The sequence below is a fragment of the Acomys minous genome (genome assembly GCF_964271855.1).
Source record: "Acomys minous genome assembly, chromosome: 4".
NCBI classification, from domain to species: domain Eukaryota; kingdom Metazoa; phylum Chordata; class Mammalia; order Rodentia; family Muridae; genus Acomys; species Acomys minous.
Window position 1 is genome coordinate 111032801 of NC_140486.1, and position 17190 is coordinate 111049990.

Sequence of the window (17190 nt, forward strand, 5' to 3'; positions counted from 1 at the left end):
AGAAGTTACAGGAATCTGGTTTCTGCAGTGATTTCTGCTGTTGATACTTAAATTGGGTAGTATCTTCACTTAATTTTGAATGTCTCACTGCCTCAGGATTGGTAGATAGGGGCCTGTCGTAGTTAGTGTTCTATTGTTGTGAAGAGACACCATGACTCATATTAGAAAGTATTTAAATGGGAGCTTGTTTATAATTTCAGAGGTTTCATTCATTATTGGTATTACAGGGAGCATGGTGGCCTGCAGGCAAGTGCTGGAGGCACAAACTGATCAGAATACAGAGGAAGAGAGAGAGACTGTCAAAGCCAGTGACACACTTCCTCCAACAAGGCCACACCTCCTTATCCTTCTAATTCCATCCAAGAGTTCTACTCCCTGCTGACCAAGCATTCAAATATGTGAGCCTTTGGGGGCCATTTTTATTCATCCTATCACAGAGCCCATTCTCAGTTCTGACTCTTGTTTTTTGATTAAGTATTTACACCAGCCTTTCACCCCACTGGTGCCTGCTGTTGTGCTTTAGGTTAGGCTCCATTGGGAACAAATTCTGATCACGAATTTTTCTTTGGAAACTTTTCTTGTTTTCTTATTACGTGACTCTGTTATCTCTTAGATCTTTATATTTCTTTTGTTGCTGTTTGTTTATTTTTGTTACTATATTTTCTACTTTTTTTGTTTTTTGTTTTGTTTTGTTTTGTTTTTTTGAAACAGGGTTTCTCTGTGTAGCCTTGACTGTCTTCGACTTGCCTTGTTGACTGGGCTAGCCTTGACCACCTGTCTCTGCTCCCAAGTCCTGGAATTAAAGGCACGTACCACCACTGCCCGGCTTATTTTCTACTTCTTCCTGTTTGCATTTGTGGGGTTGCCCTAACTGATTTATTTGTCAAGAATGCTCAGTCAGTCCTTGCCAGGACCACAGGGCCTATATTAGTGCTTCATGGGAAGGTAAAGGTTACCTGATTATCCTTAAGTTTACTCCTTTCTTTGCTGCAATGGACCCTTTGTAACCATTCTTGAGCCATCTTTATGTAAAAGCTAGGCAATGTCTCCCTATTGATTATATTCCACTTTTCTACTATTTGTTAGATTATTCCACATGGGCATGTAGTCCTCAAGTAGAAGCCATCATTTTTTCTAGCACTTAGCCAGCCCTGATGCCCCGCCCATCACTAAGAACCTACCCAGTTTCCATGGTTGTATTATTTCAGGTCCTTCTGGTTGGCAGATGAGTCAGGCGAGCGGTGGAAGACCATGTCAGAGGCCATGTTGTCAGTGTCCACTTGTAACCTCCAGTCCTAGCCCTTCCTGGTGTCCTGCCTCATCTGTTTCTCCCCGAGGTGCAGGTGCTGCTCTCAGTTCCATTCAGTTCTGACTTCTCTGCCAAGACAGTTCTTCTTAAAACAACTTTGGTCTATTGTTCTCTTCTGCTCATTCATGCTTCAGAAACTCCCCAGTGCCTTTGAAAAACCCGGCTTGTTTTCTAGCCCTTCCAACTTGTTTTAATTTCCTTGCCACTGCCTTCCTCCATATAGGCAGGACTCTAGCCAAACGGAATTAATGCTGCAAGAATCTGCCTGTGTTTTTCTGTTTGCATCCTGGTTTTTGTTCCCTTTTGCCAGAAGTATGCTTTCCTCACTTCTTAATGTCTTAGTTATTTCTTAAAAACTTTCCCAAGGTTCTCTCAGATTTCCTGAGCTGGACACACTCTCTCCTCATATAAAGTTATCCACACTTTGAAAGCCATGGCACTATCACTTCCCAATGCATACTACTATGACCTATGACTTTGACCTTTTTTCTTTCATTTTGCTAACTCTTGTGTATTGCCCATATTTTTTAGATTAATAAGAGAATGAGTGCATTTCTGCATAAGCCCTCAGACAGCCCAGGCTCCTCTTCTTTTCCTTTCTTTTTTGTGACCATACCTCTTTTGTTTCCTCCTTGTATTTGCATTAACTTTATCTTTCAGTCCCTTCATGCAGCACTAAGTGGCCTGTTACCTTTATCTTTGTTGTGTCTCTTCTGAGTTATGAACAGTTTCGGTTTAAAGAAAACTTTGATCATTTGGTAAGGCTTGTGTGAGGGGGACTGTGACACCAGGACTCAGGAAAATGCCTTTACCATCTAAGTGCCTCTCAGTACTAAATTTCCAAGGGAACAAAGGAAACCACATGTAACTACTCTCTAGTCACCAGTTTCTTTTTGATTTTAGCTCGTGACAACTGAGCTGCTCAAGGCAGGAAGAACTGTGAGCTGAATAGTAGTGGGTCCCTGGATCTGGAGAGAAGAGGCCACCTTGGAACCAGTAATGAACCACTCTGACTACAAGCTGAACTTTCGGCCTCCAGGAACCCCCAGAGGTAGTAAAAAGAAAATGGAGCTCACCTTGGCAACTGGAGACCTGAAAAACAAGTGGACCGGGTGTGGAGTGGAGGGAGTTCTTTGGACTGAGGGAGACTAATTCTTTTAATGAACTGTTAAATATTCTTCTGTGTTATTTATTCTAGAATTAGGTATGGTCTTATTGTTTAGTTGATGGTTGTATAGCCATTTTATTTCCTCTAGAAATGTGACAGTGTTTAAAGATTTCCTATTTATGAGGGTTTGTATCTACAAACAACAAAGTATACCAGACCCATTATTCAGATTTTGCTCTGTGCATAGTGCAGTGCTTACTTAGAATTAAGGCCTCACTGTTTCATTTACGCTGCTGTACCCATCCTTTCCCACTTGTGCCTGCCTGAACTCACGGAGAGGTTCATTCTCTTGCTGGCCTTATAGGTAACAAGAGCAACAACAAAACACAGTGACACATAAGACCTCTAGTTAAGAAAATAGAGACGTTTACCTGAGGGAGGGCTGACTGCTGCCTCATGTTTCTAGGTGTGTCCTCTGTGGTTGGCCAGCATGCTGTTGGTGCTTCGCCAGGTGACAAAAAATCAAAGAACAAGTCCATGCGAGGGAAGAAAAAGAGCATATTTGAAACCTACATGTCCAAGGAGGATGTTTCAGAAGGCTTGAAGAGAGGAACGCTTATCCAGGTGCTTAAAGCCTACAGGTTGTTTATCCCTTGAATGTGTGGGACAGCAGCAGTCTCGTCTTTTAGACTTTTCCCTGGTCTGTGCTGTGTGTCTTGACATGGTGCAGGCAGGGTCTGTGCTTCTTAGACCTATAGCATGTGTAGAGGTGGTTTGTACCACCAGTTTCTCATAGGTAAATCTTGGAGAGATGAGAAGAGAGCCTTTGTAGTTCATGTCACTGTTGCCTAAGAGTGCTACATTAGGAGAGATCTCCGTGAGCCAGGCTGGGGATTGGTGCAGTTGAGCAAATAAGTATAAGAAAATGAGCTTTCCAAATGAAGCAGTCAGTGTGAGCTGTTAAGTCGGATGTGGGTGATAGGGTTGGACCATACCAACCACTGAGTTGTTCAGTGTGCCAGAAGCACATCAATACTGAATGACTGGGTAAAGTTGTAGAGGAAACAGTAAACAGTATTTATTGAATGCTTTTTAATTTGCCTGATCTGTTCACAGGCTATTTATTCATTGGTGTGGCTGAACAGATGTTCATTGAGCATCCATCTTTGAGCCAGGAACACTTCCTGTTAGGAAAGTGCTGCATGGTGAACTTGTGAAACAGTATGGGATAAGGCCGATTAGGTTTTCTTGAGTGTGACATCTAAGGTAGCTAGTACGTAACAAGGTTGGAGAAGGAAGCAGGACCATGCCTTCTTTGAATTAAGAGTGTTTCATAATTCTTGGAAAGAAATACTGCCCATGTTGTACCAGACTCACTTTCAATTACTGAGTGATGGCTGGGGAGATGGCTGTCAGTGAAGTGCTTCTCACACAAGGTAATAGCCTGAGTTTGATCGCTAGCTCTTGGAGAAAAGCTGGGAGGAGTGGGTGCACCTGTGATACGAATATGGAGGGGCAGGGGCAGGGGCAGGGGCAGGGGCAGGGGCAGGGGCAGGGGCAGGGGCAGGGGCAGGGGCAGGAGAATTCCTGGGACTTGCTAGCTGCCTGCCTAGCCCCAGGTTTACTGAAAGACTTGGTCTTGAACAGCCAGGTGGAGAGTTACTGAGGAAGACACTTGATGTTGACTGCTGGCCTCTTTATACCCATGTATATACACGCACACACACATGTATACACACATGCACACTGGTGACTGAGTCCCATCTTCTCTTATTGTGAAAACTCAGATTCAGTTGTGTTTTGGGCAGAAGATTCATCCAAACAGTAGATATTAGCCTTTCTGATCTCTGTTTATTTACCCCCTTTCCATAATCACCTGTGGTCCAGAGCACATGTGACTGATACAGACACTGAACATCACTAATTTCTCACTCATCAATTGGCCTTTTTGAGTTAGGCTTTTTTTCTCCTGGATGTCTGACAAGTTTCTCTTAAGAGAATAGAAACCATATTTGGATGTGTTCATTTGCTGATATATTTGCGTGCTTTCCATGGTTTGACATTTACCTCCAAGTATCTTGGCCCTTCTTGTTTCTCTCTGAGGTCTTGATGTGCCTTTCTCATTGCTGTCTCCTGCTTCCTCTTTTTAGGAATATGCTATGTTCTGATTATCTTGGACTTCCACATTTTTCCTCCAAAACCTGTACTTACTTTGTGTGGTAGTTCGTGCTGATAGCCCCAGTACTTGGGAGGCAAATTTTTGCGAGTTTGAGGCTAGCCTGATCTATATAGTCAGTTTTATAGTGAGACCTTGTCCACAAAACCAAAATCCAAACCAGCACCAGCACCAGCACCAGCATCACCGTTAGCAGCAGCAGCATGAACAGCAACAACAACAATCAAACCAAAATGAAACTGAGTTTAGGACTCTGCCTAGACTTTGCCCTTGCCATCCTGGTGCTTGAATTGTTTCCTCCCAGTAAAGTGTGAGCCTGCTTGCCCTGCAGTCCCTGGTCAGCCTGTAGTTAAATGTCCCCTTCACTTCTCTAAGCTGAGTTGGGTGTTCCTACCTTCATGAAGTCAGCTTTTTTGTCGGCATGTTAACTATTACCTTTGTTCGGTTTTTCTGTCTCCCCAAATAGACTGCTTGTTTCTTTAGTGCACAGCCATGCACATTCTATAGGTGAGTCTGGTGCCTGGGACGCGGCTGAGTTACCAAACTCATACTGAGTAAATACTTCTTTTTCCTGGCTGAATAGAGATAAAGTTGCTGCCTTTTGAAGAAGAGTGAGGGATGTCAGTTGTTAAAAATTGAGAGAAAAGCAGCTTTGGATTCTGAGTATAGAAGTACACTTTTATGAGGCAGGGCTAGGACAGTGTTCTGCACTTGTGTTAGTTTTGCTTCCTTTTAATTTTTGCATTTGAAGTGACTTTCTGCTGGCGTTAACACAAAACAAAAGATCTGATCAATATAACTGCTCACATTCCCAGGAGTTTGTAAGTGATTCCTCCTGGCCTATGACATCATAAGCCTGTACAGCCAGAGGCCCCCTTCCCTCTACCCCCTACATATGAGAACAGTTGTTCTCTGCAGATGGGGTGAGGAATGGGTTCCAGATATGAAGTCACCATGAGAAATATACAGCATTGTAAATAAGATTTTCATAGGCAGAGAAACAGTACATCTGCTCTTGGATAAGATCTGTGTAGCTGTCTGGGTAAGGTAAAAAGCTAGACAAAAAGTTATATTTTAATGCCATTGGAGAAAATTAAGTATATCAGATATACTTAGAAACATCTGTCAGCTTTTGTGTTCAGATGAAGGTATGTCATGCCTTCCCTTTTCCTCATCAAGGGAAAAGTTTTTAATTGAGAAATATTAGGATCTTAAAAATTAATGGAAGATAGTATTAGTCAATGTCTGGACAAAAAAATTGAGATTTCATTGTTTTGTAGGAAGGAGGAGGTCACAGTAATCAAAGAAACCTCTTTTCAGCATTTGGAAATGAATAGCAACAAAACTTGATTCGGTGCCTCTAGTTTTCTTTTTTATTTTATTTTATTTATTTATTTTTATTTTTTAATTTTTAATTGTTTTTGCCTGTAGTTTTCTTAATAACCAAGTTCTCACATCAGTGTGTCATTCCTCTGTGTGTAGGCACAGTATTGATTGGTTATTATGGGAGGTGCTGTGAGAGGTGGGAACATGATGGACATGCCTGGAGGGAGCTCTAGTTTAAGGGAATAACCAAAGAGACATGGGCAAGGAGATGGCAGAATGGTAGAATTGGCTCTTTCAGAATCTAGGTGATGCATTGACTAGTAGATGTCCAAAATAAGCCCTCAGAGCTGCTGGAGGCGTGATGTCAGCGTTCCTTTTGGAACAGAATATTGGTGAGATGTTTTCAACCTCAGAAAAGACCTTGTGTAGCACAGAGGACACGGTGATATTATGTCTAGGAATTTCAGTCTTTGTAAAGATTGAGGTCAGGGGGCAAGAGAGCTGGCTTAGTGGTTAGGAGCAGTGGCTGCTCTTCCAGAGGACCCAGGTTCAATTCCCAGCACTCATATAGAGGCTCACAGTTGTCTGTGACTACAGTCCCAGAGGATCTGTCCTCTTTTGGCTTCTGATGGCACTGCATGCACATGGCGTACAGAATACAGGCGAAACACCCACACACATAAAGAAAAAAAAAATTGAGGTCAGCTTGGGTGTGTATTAAAGAAGAAAAGAGTAGGGGTGACATTATGATGGAGTGCTGAAGAAGAGAGGTGACATTTAGAGTTATGATACCAGGGACAAAGGGAGAACTTCAACTCTGCAGATATTAGGTAATTAATGAACTGAAGAAAGGTTTCTTGACAGCCTAGTGAATGTCGAGCATTCTGGAATGAACACTGGAAAAGTCACTGGAGTAATTGGCAAAAATAGCTGTTATAATGAAAGAAATTATAGGCTGGATCATCACTCAGAGAGAAAGATGAGAGAGAATAGATAGAAGGAGTTCCTTCGCAAGTGTGAGGGAAGGCCTCTGTGCGCTTGTCCTGTAGGTGAGACCTGAGGGCAAGAGTGAGCCAGCCATCTTCAGCCTGCGGAAAAGATTACAGGTAGAGAGATCAGCTAGTGGGAGAACAGCAGGCAGAAGACTAGATGTTTTTGAGGATTAAGAAAGAAGCAGCTTTGTTTGGCCTCGGTGGGAGAGGATGCCATTAGTCCTGCTGCGACTTGCTGTGCCAGTGTGGGTTGGTACCTATAAGGGGGGATGTCTCCCCTTCTTTGAGAAAGTAGGAGGATGGGGTGTGTGTATGTGTGAGGGTGGGACTGGGAGGAGAAGAGGGAGGGGCTGTGATCAGGCTGTAAAGTGAATGAATGAATGAATGAATGGGGAAAAAAGAGAGAGAGGCAGCTTTTTGTGACATAAGGGAGCAAAGGTAGAGAGAGTTAGGCAGCAGCCAAGGCATTTAGGAACTTAGATGGTGTTAGAAATGGAAAGTCATCAAAGGGCATGAAGTAGGAAGAACATAGCCCGTTCCGCATCTTAAAGATGTCTCCTTTGTGAGATGAGGAGACCTGAATGGAAGCTGGAAGTCCACTTAGAAAGCCCTCGAAGTCCATTAGATAAGAAAATATGGAGACATGAAAAGAGAAAAAAGGGTGGTGGCAGTGAGGAGAGGAGTGCATGGCTGTGGAGCTAGAGCTGACACAACATGCTGATGGTTAGATATGGACAGGGAGGCAAAGGGAGGAATCCAGGGTGAGTCCTAAGCATCCGAGTGGAGCAGGTGAAGGCCTGTTCTTGCTGTTAGTCAAGGTAAAGAAGACAGATTTGGAAATGTGTGGATTTTGGGGATGTGTAAATGTGTGAAGGGGCACTGGTGATGACTATAGCAAAGAGGCAGCTGGGAGTCCAGACTTTCTAGACTTTCTTATCTCAGTGCCTCAGTCTCCTCCTCTATAACAAATAAAGAAAATATTAGCAATGTCATAGTTGTGGGAGTTAAAGTAGCTCATAGCTAATTTAAATTAGCTAATTTAATTTAAATTAGTTCATTATTTCTTAAAAGTACCTGGCTCATATTCTACACATGTAAGTAGTATTTGAGATTGTTTTTAAAGATCATCTGTGTGGTTGCTGCCCTGAGGAGGTAGCTGTCTGCTGTTGTACATCTTAAGATTTTTTTTTTAAGAAAATCTGGCAACATTTTTTATGTGTGAAATTCCTTAGTTTTAAGTGTTTTCAAATATACTGTAAGCCAGCTAAAATGTATGTGATTGCCAAGTTAGAGTAATTTGGCCATTTGTGAGTTGTTTTTCCGCAGGACCATTCTGGTCCTTGGGTAATAGGCAAGGAGAAGACAGATAGTTGGGGTGAGTTGAGAGGTAGGCCTTATTGATTGTTTGTAAGAGGAAGTGGCACCCAAGACTCAGGTTTGTGAAGCTAAGAAATAATGGCAGAGACTACTAGTTGGCCAAGGAAGGGAGTAACCATAATTGAAGGACAGTATTGGTAAATTTATGGGCTGTGACATGGAGGTCTTAGTGAAACTGAAGTATTATTGGAATTCTCTTGGTAAGTAGGATGGAAGAATAGTAGACTCCAGTTAGGAAGAGTGATGTCAGACTTCCTGTCTTGGGAAGTAATGTGATAGCCGGTATAGGCAGTGGACAGGGTAGCTGGGATGATTGGAGATGAAGGTAGCTTGAATGTTTTGGTCATTGATATGGATCCGAAGTCCCTAAATATTTATAGGAGTCGGGACCGAAGGGAAGGCAGTGACGCTCCACTGAAACCGTTAGTAAATTAGTGCTATCATCAGGAAGTCAGAAGGCAGCTCTACCAAGCCTAGAAAGAGCTACGACATGAGCTTCAAAAGGGGTTTTGAGAAAGAATATAGGAAAAAACTCATTTTAAATCCACTATGAGGAAACAGCCTTCCCCATCTTTGAGATGCTCTTTTTGATAGCATCCCAAAGGAACCATGACATTAGGGCAGGGCCAGGTTCTCGTAAGAAGTTGTAGAAATATTCAGAACAGGATGGGTAATAAAAGATCCTCATTGGTCAAGCCCCAAGCCTAGAAAAGTTAGAAAAAGAGGAAGGAGAGGGTATTGGGTGATACTATGGAAAGACAGAAATGTGGGCCTTGGCCTCCTCTGCGTGAGACTGATCCTTTGTTTTGATGAGCTTTGAGCTGGCAGACGGATTCTCGATGGGCCTCACTGTTGCCTTCTTCTGTAAGGCTGTAGGGACAGCTCTGCTCTGTCGAGGACCCAGGTGGAGTTGCCTGTTTCTACATGTGCCCTCTTCTCTCTGGGCTCTGTTCCTGACATCAGTTTTTAAGTCAAATTTCCAAATGCTAATCTGAGGCAAGGCTTCTACCCTACCTTCTGTGCTTTTGCCTGTTCGGATGTTTGGGATAGAGAATCAAGAATCAAGAGCTTCCTGGTCCTTTTGATATATTTTCTTTTAAGTTGAGCAGATCTGAACAACATGTGTCTTTGCCAGGAGCCCAGCCTTGGCTTCTCTCAGAGTTCTGCAAGCAAAGGCACATTCAAACCAAGAGGCTAAACTTTTCTGAACTGAAAGGGATGTGATAGAAGAATAAGAATAATAATTTTTAAAAAGCTTAGAAAGAGGTGTCTGGAATCAGAAAATGAAATGCTTAAATACTGTCTAAGTAGTTTTACTGAAGCATTTTCCTCTCAAGACTGCCTGTTATTCCCTACTGTAGTGCCATCACTGTGTGTAGTGCCTGTCAAGCTAGTTGTCATGGAATATTTGTTGGGTGTATGAGTACTTAAAACAATTATAAATATTTCCCCTTTCCTTCAAGAAGAAACAGTTGCTTTAGAAGTGATTTTGCTTCAGCACTCTTAACTACGAAAGCCTGGGACAGCTTCGTCAGTCATGTCTCGTGGCCCCTCGTTCTGTGACTCAGCTGAGTGCTGGCAGGATGAGAAGAGTGCTGGTCCTCTCACCTGCTCTTCCATGCTACACCTCCACTGCCTTTCCCTCTGGCTCACCATCACCGTGTGCTCTTCCCTTAGGACTGTCCACCAGCTATCTCCAGGCCTTTCATGGTGTCCTGGCTGGAAGTATGCTGTGGCTGTAACCTCACAGCATTCTACACATTTTCTTTCTCAGGGACTAAGCTTTGTTATTATTCAGACCCTATGTGGTCAGTGTGGGGTTTGACAAATAATATCTGATAAATGGTTAAGGACTGAGTGATCATTTGTGATAGTCTGATTGGTACGTTAAGATGTGTACCATGGCATGGAAATTTGTAATTTAAACACTAGTGAAAGAAATGTTACTTTCCATTTAATTTTATGCCTTCACCTATCTTGTGAATTATATGTCTTTGAGTCATTCATTTTAGTGGAAAATGTTATTTAAATACTTTCTCAAGTTATCCTTTCAGTTATGTTGTTAGCAAAGCAGGTTCTTCCCTGCATGTGTTACAGTGGCCTGAGTGTAGCTAGACCCTGGAGAGGTTATAACTTCCTGGAAAGACCCATAGTGTGGAGCTGCTATTGAGGACTGCCTCCAGCAGCACTCCCGTACATAAATAGATGTAGACCTTGACTTGGAGATGGAATCATAGGAAGTTGAAGGCAGACTGGGTGGCCTAGCTGTGGGAGCCAGCACTGCCATTTTCACTGAGTGCTGCCTATGAACTGTTTTGAATTATTAACTCATTCGGCTCTCCAGAGGAGCCAGAGTAAAACATGTACTTGAGGCCAGGTATCCAGTTAGGACAGCTTGAAAAATAGTCCCAGAAACATTCTATCGTGCAGAGGTCATGGAACTGAGAGAGCAAAAAAAGCTGCTAATGTGAGGCATGCTCTCTAGATAGCTTTGTAAGATCAAAGCTTAAATGTGAAGACCAGTGGTGGTCCTGCCCTGCTCGGTGCCACGTGCTGGTATTTCTTAACATTGCCCAGCACAGTGGGGCAGCAGTCTGAGCCTTCAGTATTGGAACCTGGTGTTTTATATACCACCCTCATTCAATCAGTTTTCATGCACTTAACCCATGTCCTCATATATCTAACTTGTTTTCCAAATCAAATTGTTTAAGAATTTTTTTTATCAGAGAACAACATACGTAGGAAAAATAATAAATATCCAGTTACTTAGATTTTTCACAGATTTTTGTTTTGTTTTAAAGGGTGTATTGAGAATCAATCCAAAGAAGTTTCATGAAGCCTTCATTCCTTCTCCGGTAAGTTTATTAACTTTATAATAAACTTAATGTCATATTGAATATTTTAGATTTGTTCTGAACTTGAAATCATATACTTTAACTAAAAAGCAGAATAGTAAAACAAAGTTGAGAATAGGCAAAGATTTGTTTTAAATTTAAATAAGTAAAATTTGCCTTTGGTTCACTACCCCTTCTGCCAGTCTTAAAATTGAATGCTAAATGAGAGGGGTGACATTTGTTCTGAGGCTGCAGAAAGCAGCTGGACCCAGGCAGACTACCTGCCAGTTCATGTAATTGGATGCTCTTGGTTTATAGCTTATAAGGATTTATAGGTTTTTCCACTGATTTAACTTAATCTTTCCTAAACAAATATGCTATCTACTTTCATTCTACTGCATGAGCTAATCTGAATATTTGTCCAAAAATAATGTGTAATGCTTTTCTGTCAGTTTCTCACTTCACTTTCATGCAGGTGATAGGCCTTCAGACAAGACTCTTTACTTTTTTGGTTTTTAGGCTGTTGCTTGTATTCATGACTCATTTTAAGAGCTCCTCTTTGGTTAAAGTAGTTCCACACAGATAAGTAGTTAGCAGCAGGTCTGTGCAAAAGGAGCTTTGGCTTTGCAAAGCTGGGAGAGCAATAGTCTTGAGATCCTGGCCCTGTTAATGGATATATATCTGCTTATAGAATAAAAGTATGATGCAAATATTTCAGTTAACATATTTCATTTACTAAATGGCAAGTTTATACCGCTCTGTTCTTCACAGGTGACTCTATTATTGTTATGGTTTATACTATAGTAACCTATCATCTACTCTCAAGCTCTGCTCAGTTTTTTTTTTTCTCTTTCCCACCAGAAGACAAGGATTCATATACACTTCCAAGTTCAAGGCTTACCATTACATTAGGGAAAAGGCATCTCTAACGTTTTCATATTCTTTTCTCTGAATCATATTCTCTTCCTTGGACAAAACATACCTGTCTATATTCTGACTTATAAAGTAACAACTCTGAGGTGGTATTTCATCCCAGGAACAGTTGTGTTATGAAGTAGTGTGTAGAGTGTGGCTTACATGAGGTTAGATTCTAGAGTTTACAGAAAGATACCGTGTGTCATGGTAGAATCAAGATGAGCTGTCGCAGTAGGTTCTGTATAACCAACGTTTCTTAAATTAGAAAGGATTTTAAAAAAAGTATTCTAATTGCAAGAGCTTGATTAAATCAAGAGTCCTTGTGTGTGAAAACCACTGATTTTTAAGCATGGGAATCTCACTTAATGGAGTATGGAACTCATTCCATGAGGTATCGAAAACCTGAGCAGAGGTCCAGCCTCTCATCTCCTTCATATGTGGATGTTTGCCCTTGCTGGCTGCAATGATAAGGGGATTGAAACATTTTGAAAATTTTACTACTAGCTTTTATTTTTTCTAAGTGCTCGTCCTGAGTCCCAAAAGTTAAATCCATGTTAGGCCAGCACTTAACAAATGTGAAACCTAGGACTAAGGGACAGAAGAGACACATGTTTCAAATATATAAAAGTTATGAGTCAGGATGACATATGCTGCTCTGTCAGAAGACCCAAGTTCAGTTCCTAGTGACTACATTACAACCACCTGTAATTTCAGCTCCAGGGGATCTTATGCTTTGTGAACACCACAGTTAGGTGCACAGTACCACCCCCATACTTAACTTTAAAAAGTAAAAGTACATCTATAAATAAATCAAAGTAACAATGTATTAAGTAAAATATATTTCATGGAGTGGAGAGATTGCCCAGTGGTTAAAAGCACTTGCTGTTTTTCCAGAGGATGAACATTTGAATCCCAGCACCCACACCAGGTACCTCACAAGGCCCCCTAACTCTAGCTCCAGCTAACCTGATTCCCTCTTCTGGCCTTGGTAGGTACCTATATGTATGTGCAGACACACTTCTACATACACATAAATATAAATAATATTAAAATATATATTTTCTGACAAATATGCCTCTATGTACCCATGCTTGTTTATGTGTAGAATTCATATTCCTTGGAGCTTCAGGCTGACTGTTCACCTGTGTTCTACCTCCTTTCTTTCTCAAGCCTGGTTCCTTGTCTCCTTCTGGTTCCTTTACGTTTAACCAGGGCTCTTGTGTGTGCATCTATGGCTATCTTATCCTATAGGTCCGGGTTCTATATCCGTGCTTCTTAGCAATACTGCCATTTAACTTGCACGAAGTACAGAGGTGCCACCTTGATGGTTGGGCCAATTTCAGGGGAACAGATAAAAGGGTGGTGTGGAGCCTGAACATTCATATTCTTTACTTTGTAAATGTGTTTGTATGCTTTAGTCTGGTTTGTTAAAGAAAAGCTAGGAAACAAAAGCAAAACATACTGATGTTTCAGAGGTTCATGGTTGTTTTCCTATTTGAAACTGTTTTCCTGTTATGTTCTATTTAGAAAGTTTCAGATGGATTCAGTGTTAGGAATTTTTTTCTATGCTTCATTTGCTCTTTTTATCTAGAATATAATGGAATAGCCACATTTTCTCAGAAAGATAAAAACAACTAAATTCACCTCTTGGTAAGATTGGCTGTGGAAGCTGCTCACTGAGGGCCGAGTGTAGGTGAATACAGTCAGTCTAACTTTGGTCATTAGAATAGCGCTGCATTTTTGTTTGGAGCTCTTTTGGTCAGTTCAGTTTTTCAGAGGAACTGACAAGGACAGTAGCAGAATTCAGTAGTATGTATTTCTGGCTAAGTGTAGTTCATGTCCATGTCAAGAACAAACTTCTATGAACTAGGAAGTGGGATGCTGGGCTTGAATGCTTTACCTGTAAGAAAGAAAGGGTATGAAAAGAATTCTGGAGCTGGGTGGTGGCTCACGCCTGTAATCCCAGCACTCGGGGAGGCTGAGGCAGGCAGATCGCTGTGAGTTTGAGGCCAGCTTGGTCTATAAAGTGAGTCTAGGACAGCAAGGCTACACAGAGAAACCCTGTCTTGAAAAACCAAAAACAAACAAAACCATGTGGCTCTGTAGCAGGGTGCCTGGGGGAGTCTGTTCAAGGCCTCGAGTTAGATCCCCAGTGCTACTTAAAACATACAACTGAAGCTCATAGGATGAGTATGCACTGAGATTTAACTATATTTAGCTCTGGAATTATGGATGGGTTGTTTCCTTTTATTCCTAAGGCTATAAGGATAAATTTTTCTAAAGTGACCACATACTATTTGAGTCATACAAATTTTAAGCACAAAAAGTTTTTAAATATGTACAGCTACAGCTTTGAATGTGGTTTACAGCTAAAAATCAAAGTTGACAGGTATATATCAAAACTCATCAAATAAAATATAGCAAATGTAATATATAAATAGTTATTATACCTGGGCAGAGTTGTTAAAATTAGTGTACTGTACCATATTAATAAAATAAAGGAAATTGTAAAAAAAAAAAAAAGAAAAATCTGGTCTGACCATAGGAAATAGAAAGATTTCCTTATTTGTAATATGAAGAATTAATTAAATATCATGTTTGTCATGACTTCCAAATTCCAAGGCTTTTGGAGAGAAAAAAAAAAAAGCTTAGATTAGGTTTGTTCTTACTATAAAAATGTTTACTTAGTGTTATTTGCCATGTGAGAATATCCACCTAGGCCAGAGGGATAAGTCTTCATCATCAGTTATAGACTAATATTTTGTGTTGAGGGAACTTGACTTGGAATTGTTATAATTTCTATTGGTAGAAAGCAGATTTTTGTTTCCTTATGGCAGATTCCAAGTATATGGAATGAGTCAGTTAGATAACTGCCAGTATCTTGGAATTCTTGGCAAAAGTAAAATACAAAGTGAAAATAAATAGAAATAGATTGTAAGCAAGTAAAATAAATGATAATATTACAATATCTTTTTATCCTATTTGACTTGAGATAAAGAAAAGAAATGGACAACTTTTTGTTGTTGTTTCTGACTTGGATTATATTGGTTTAAGAAGCTCTGTAATTTGTGTCTTGTTGTGGGAGGCACCCTTTATCCAGCTGTGGAATTTATTTCTGGTCCAAAAAGATCTATAATCCCACCAATAGAGGATGCTCTGACCATTGTGACATTCTTATATTGTCTTCCCTCATTGTCTTTTTTTTAGTTAGATATTTCTATACTCCTTTTATTTTTTCTAAGGGTGTTCATCATTCCCCTCCTGTCTCCCTCCTCCTCTCCCCCTCCCCACTTTTTGGTGTTCTTTCTGATGCGTAAGGCAAGTCTTCCAGCATCCAAGTGAAGAGCTGAGTTGTGTGGCCTTAAAAACTAGTTAAGAGGGATAGTATTGAGCAGTTCCTAAGTTTAGTGTTTTATTTTTTATTTCTCTACTTAGCCCTGTCTGCCCTGGAACTCATTCTGTAGACCAGGCTGGCCTCAGAACTCAAGAGATATGCCTGCTTCTGCCTCCAGAGTGCAGGGATTAAAGGCACCACCATCACCCGGCGTAAGTTTAATATCTCTAAAACAGTAGATTTGGCTATAGATGTAGGCTTCTGAGTGAACCGAAGAAGAACTGAATAGTGATAGACTAGCTAGAGGTTGTCTCAGGCTCTACTCATTATTTTCTTGGTTCTTTGAGGCAGAAAAATAGTCATTTAATCTTTTAATCTCTGAGCTGCCAAAGGATGAGTACAACTGCTTGTTGAGGCGGCTCTGCATTCCTGATGTTTTGATGCATGGGAATGGGTTAGGATGACCTCTGAACAGCTCTTTGGAGCATGGCTCATAAGCTCATAGTGCTTTAAATACATTGCAGGAGGCTACAGTTGATGGTGATGGGTCACACTTGTGTTGGTCACATTCTGTTTACCGGCCATCTCTGTTTCTCTGAGAAGCTCAGCACGAGGTCAAACTGCCGTAATTCTTCGTGGCTAACACGGTAGCTGTTCCTTAGGGACTAAGGTGGGGCCAGGTTTGGCAGAGGGTAGGCCACAGCTGCCAGCCATCACTAGATTGGAAATTGAATAGAAAGTCTGTTTTAAAATATCTCAAATTTGTTTGTAACTGGGAACTATAAAACATGCTGAGTGGCTAAAATCTCCCCTCTGTGTTTTTTTGGGGTGGGGTTGGTGATTTTGGAATGCCAGTTTTAACTAACTAGAATTTTATAGTACTCAGTTATTTGAATGCTAAATCTAAGCAGTATAGAGTGTCTCTATTAAAAAAAAAAGTGACTTTCCTGACACTTTTGATATCAGCTCCTGTAACCAAAACCAACATTTAGCCAGTATCTAATCCCCTCCCCCCTCTCTGTTTTTCAAGACAGGCTTTCTCCGTGCAATAACCCTGCTGTCCTGGACTCCCTTTGCAGACCAGGCTGGCCTGGAACTCACAGAGCTCTGCCTGCCTCTGCCTCCAGAGTGCTGGGATTACAGACGTGCGCCACTGCACAGGCTCTTAAGGTCTTCCTATTCACTCTTCTGCAGTGTTCCCTGGGCCTTAGGTGCAGGGCTTGTGTTGTAGGTGTGTCTGTTGAGGCTGAGTATCTTCCAGTCAGTTATTCTTTGCCTTTTAACCAACTGTGAGTTTCTGTAATGGTCTCAGTGCACTGCAACATGAAGCTTCTTTGATGAGCGGTGAGAGCTACACTTGCGTGGAGGTAGAAGGTAAATATTTAGAATGCAGTTAGGAACTTGACCAGTTTAGGAATGTAGCAGAGGTAGGCTCTCTTCTAGGGTTCATAGCCTCACCAGCCATCAGTAGCTGTCTAGGTTTACAGTATCAGGAACAAACACCTTTCTATTGAGTGGGCTTTAAGTCCAATTAGACTGCTATTGGTTACCCCAAAGATAGAGTGCCACTATCATACCTTTGAGGTTATCTTGTAGTTCTGGTCAGTGCTGTGGTTCATAGGCATTACAGTTGGGTTGGAGTATTGATTTTGCTTCTATCCCCAGCACCTCCCAGCACTGTGACAGCTAGTTCCCAGGGAGGAGGCTTCCAGGCCAGATCCAGCTCTGCTCCTCCAAATCCTGCATCCGAAGTATGTGGTATCTTCAGCAGTAGGGATTGACCTTCAATTTCTGGAGGCAATTTAGGGCAACAGCAATA

General features: G+C 41.3%; 1 protein-coding gene across 4 annotated transcripts in view; it reads left to right on the plus strand.

Annotated features, from left to right (window-relative positions):
• DIS3L2 (DIS3 like 3'-5' exoribonuclease 2) overlaps positions 1–17190 on the plus strand; it is a 317418-nt gene that overhangs the window by 32992 nt on the left and 267236 nt on the right. For all 4 annotated transcript variants that reach the window (XM_084779161.1, XM_084779164.1, XM_084779163.1 and 1 more), the window contains exons 2-4: positions 2213–2360; positions 2884–3041; positions 11090–11143. In XM_084779161.1, coding sequence (XP_084635287.1) covers positions 2309–2360; positions 2884–3041; positions 11090–11143 — 264 coding nt within the window. In that variant the 5' untranslated portion in view covers positions 2213–2308. The remainder of the gene's footprint in view (positions 1–2212; positions 2361–2883; positions 3042–11089; positions 11144–17190) is intronic.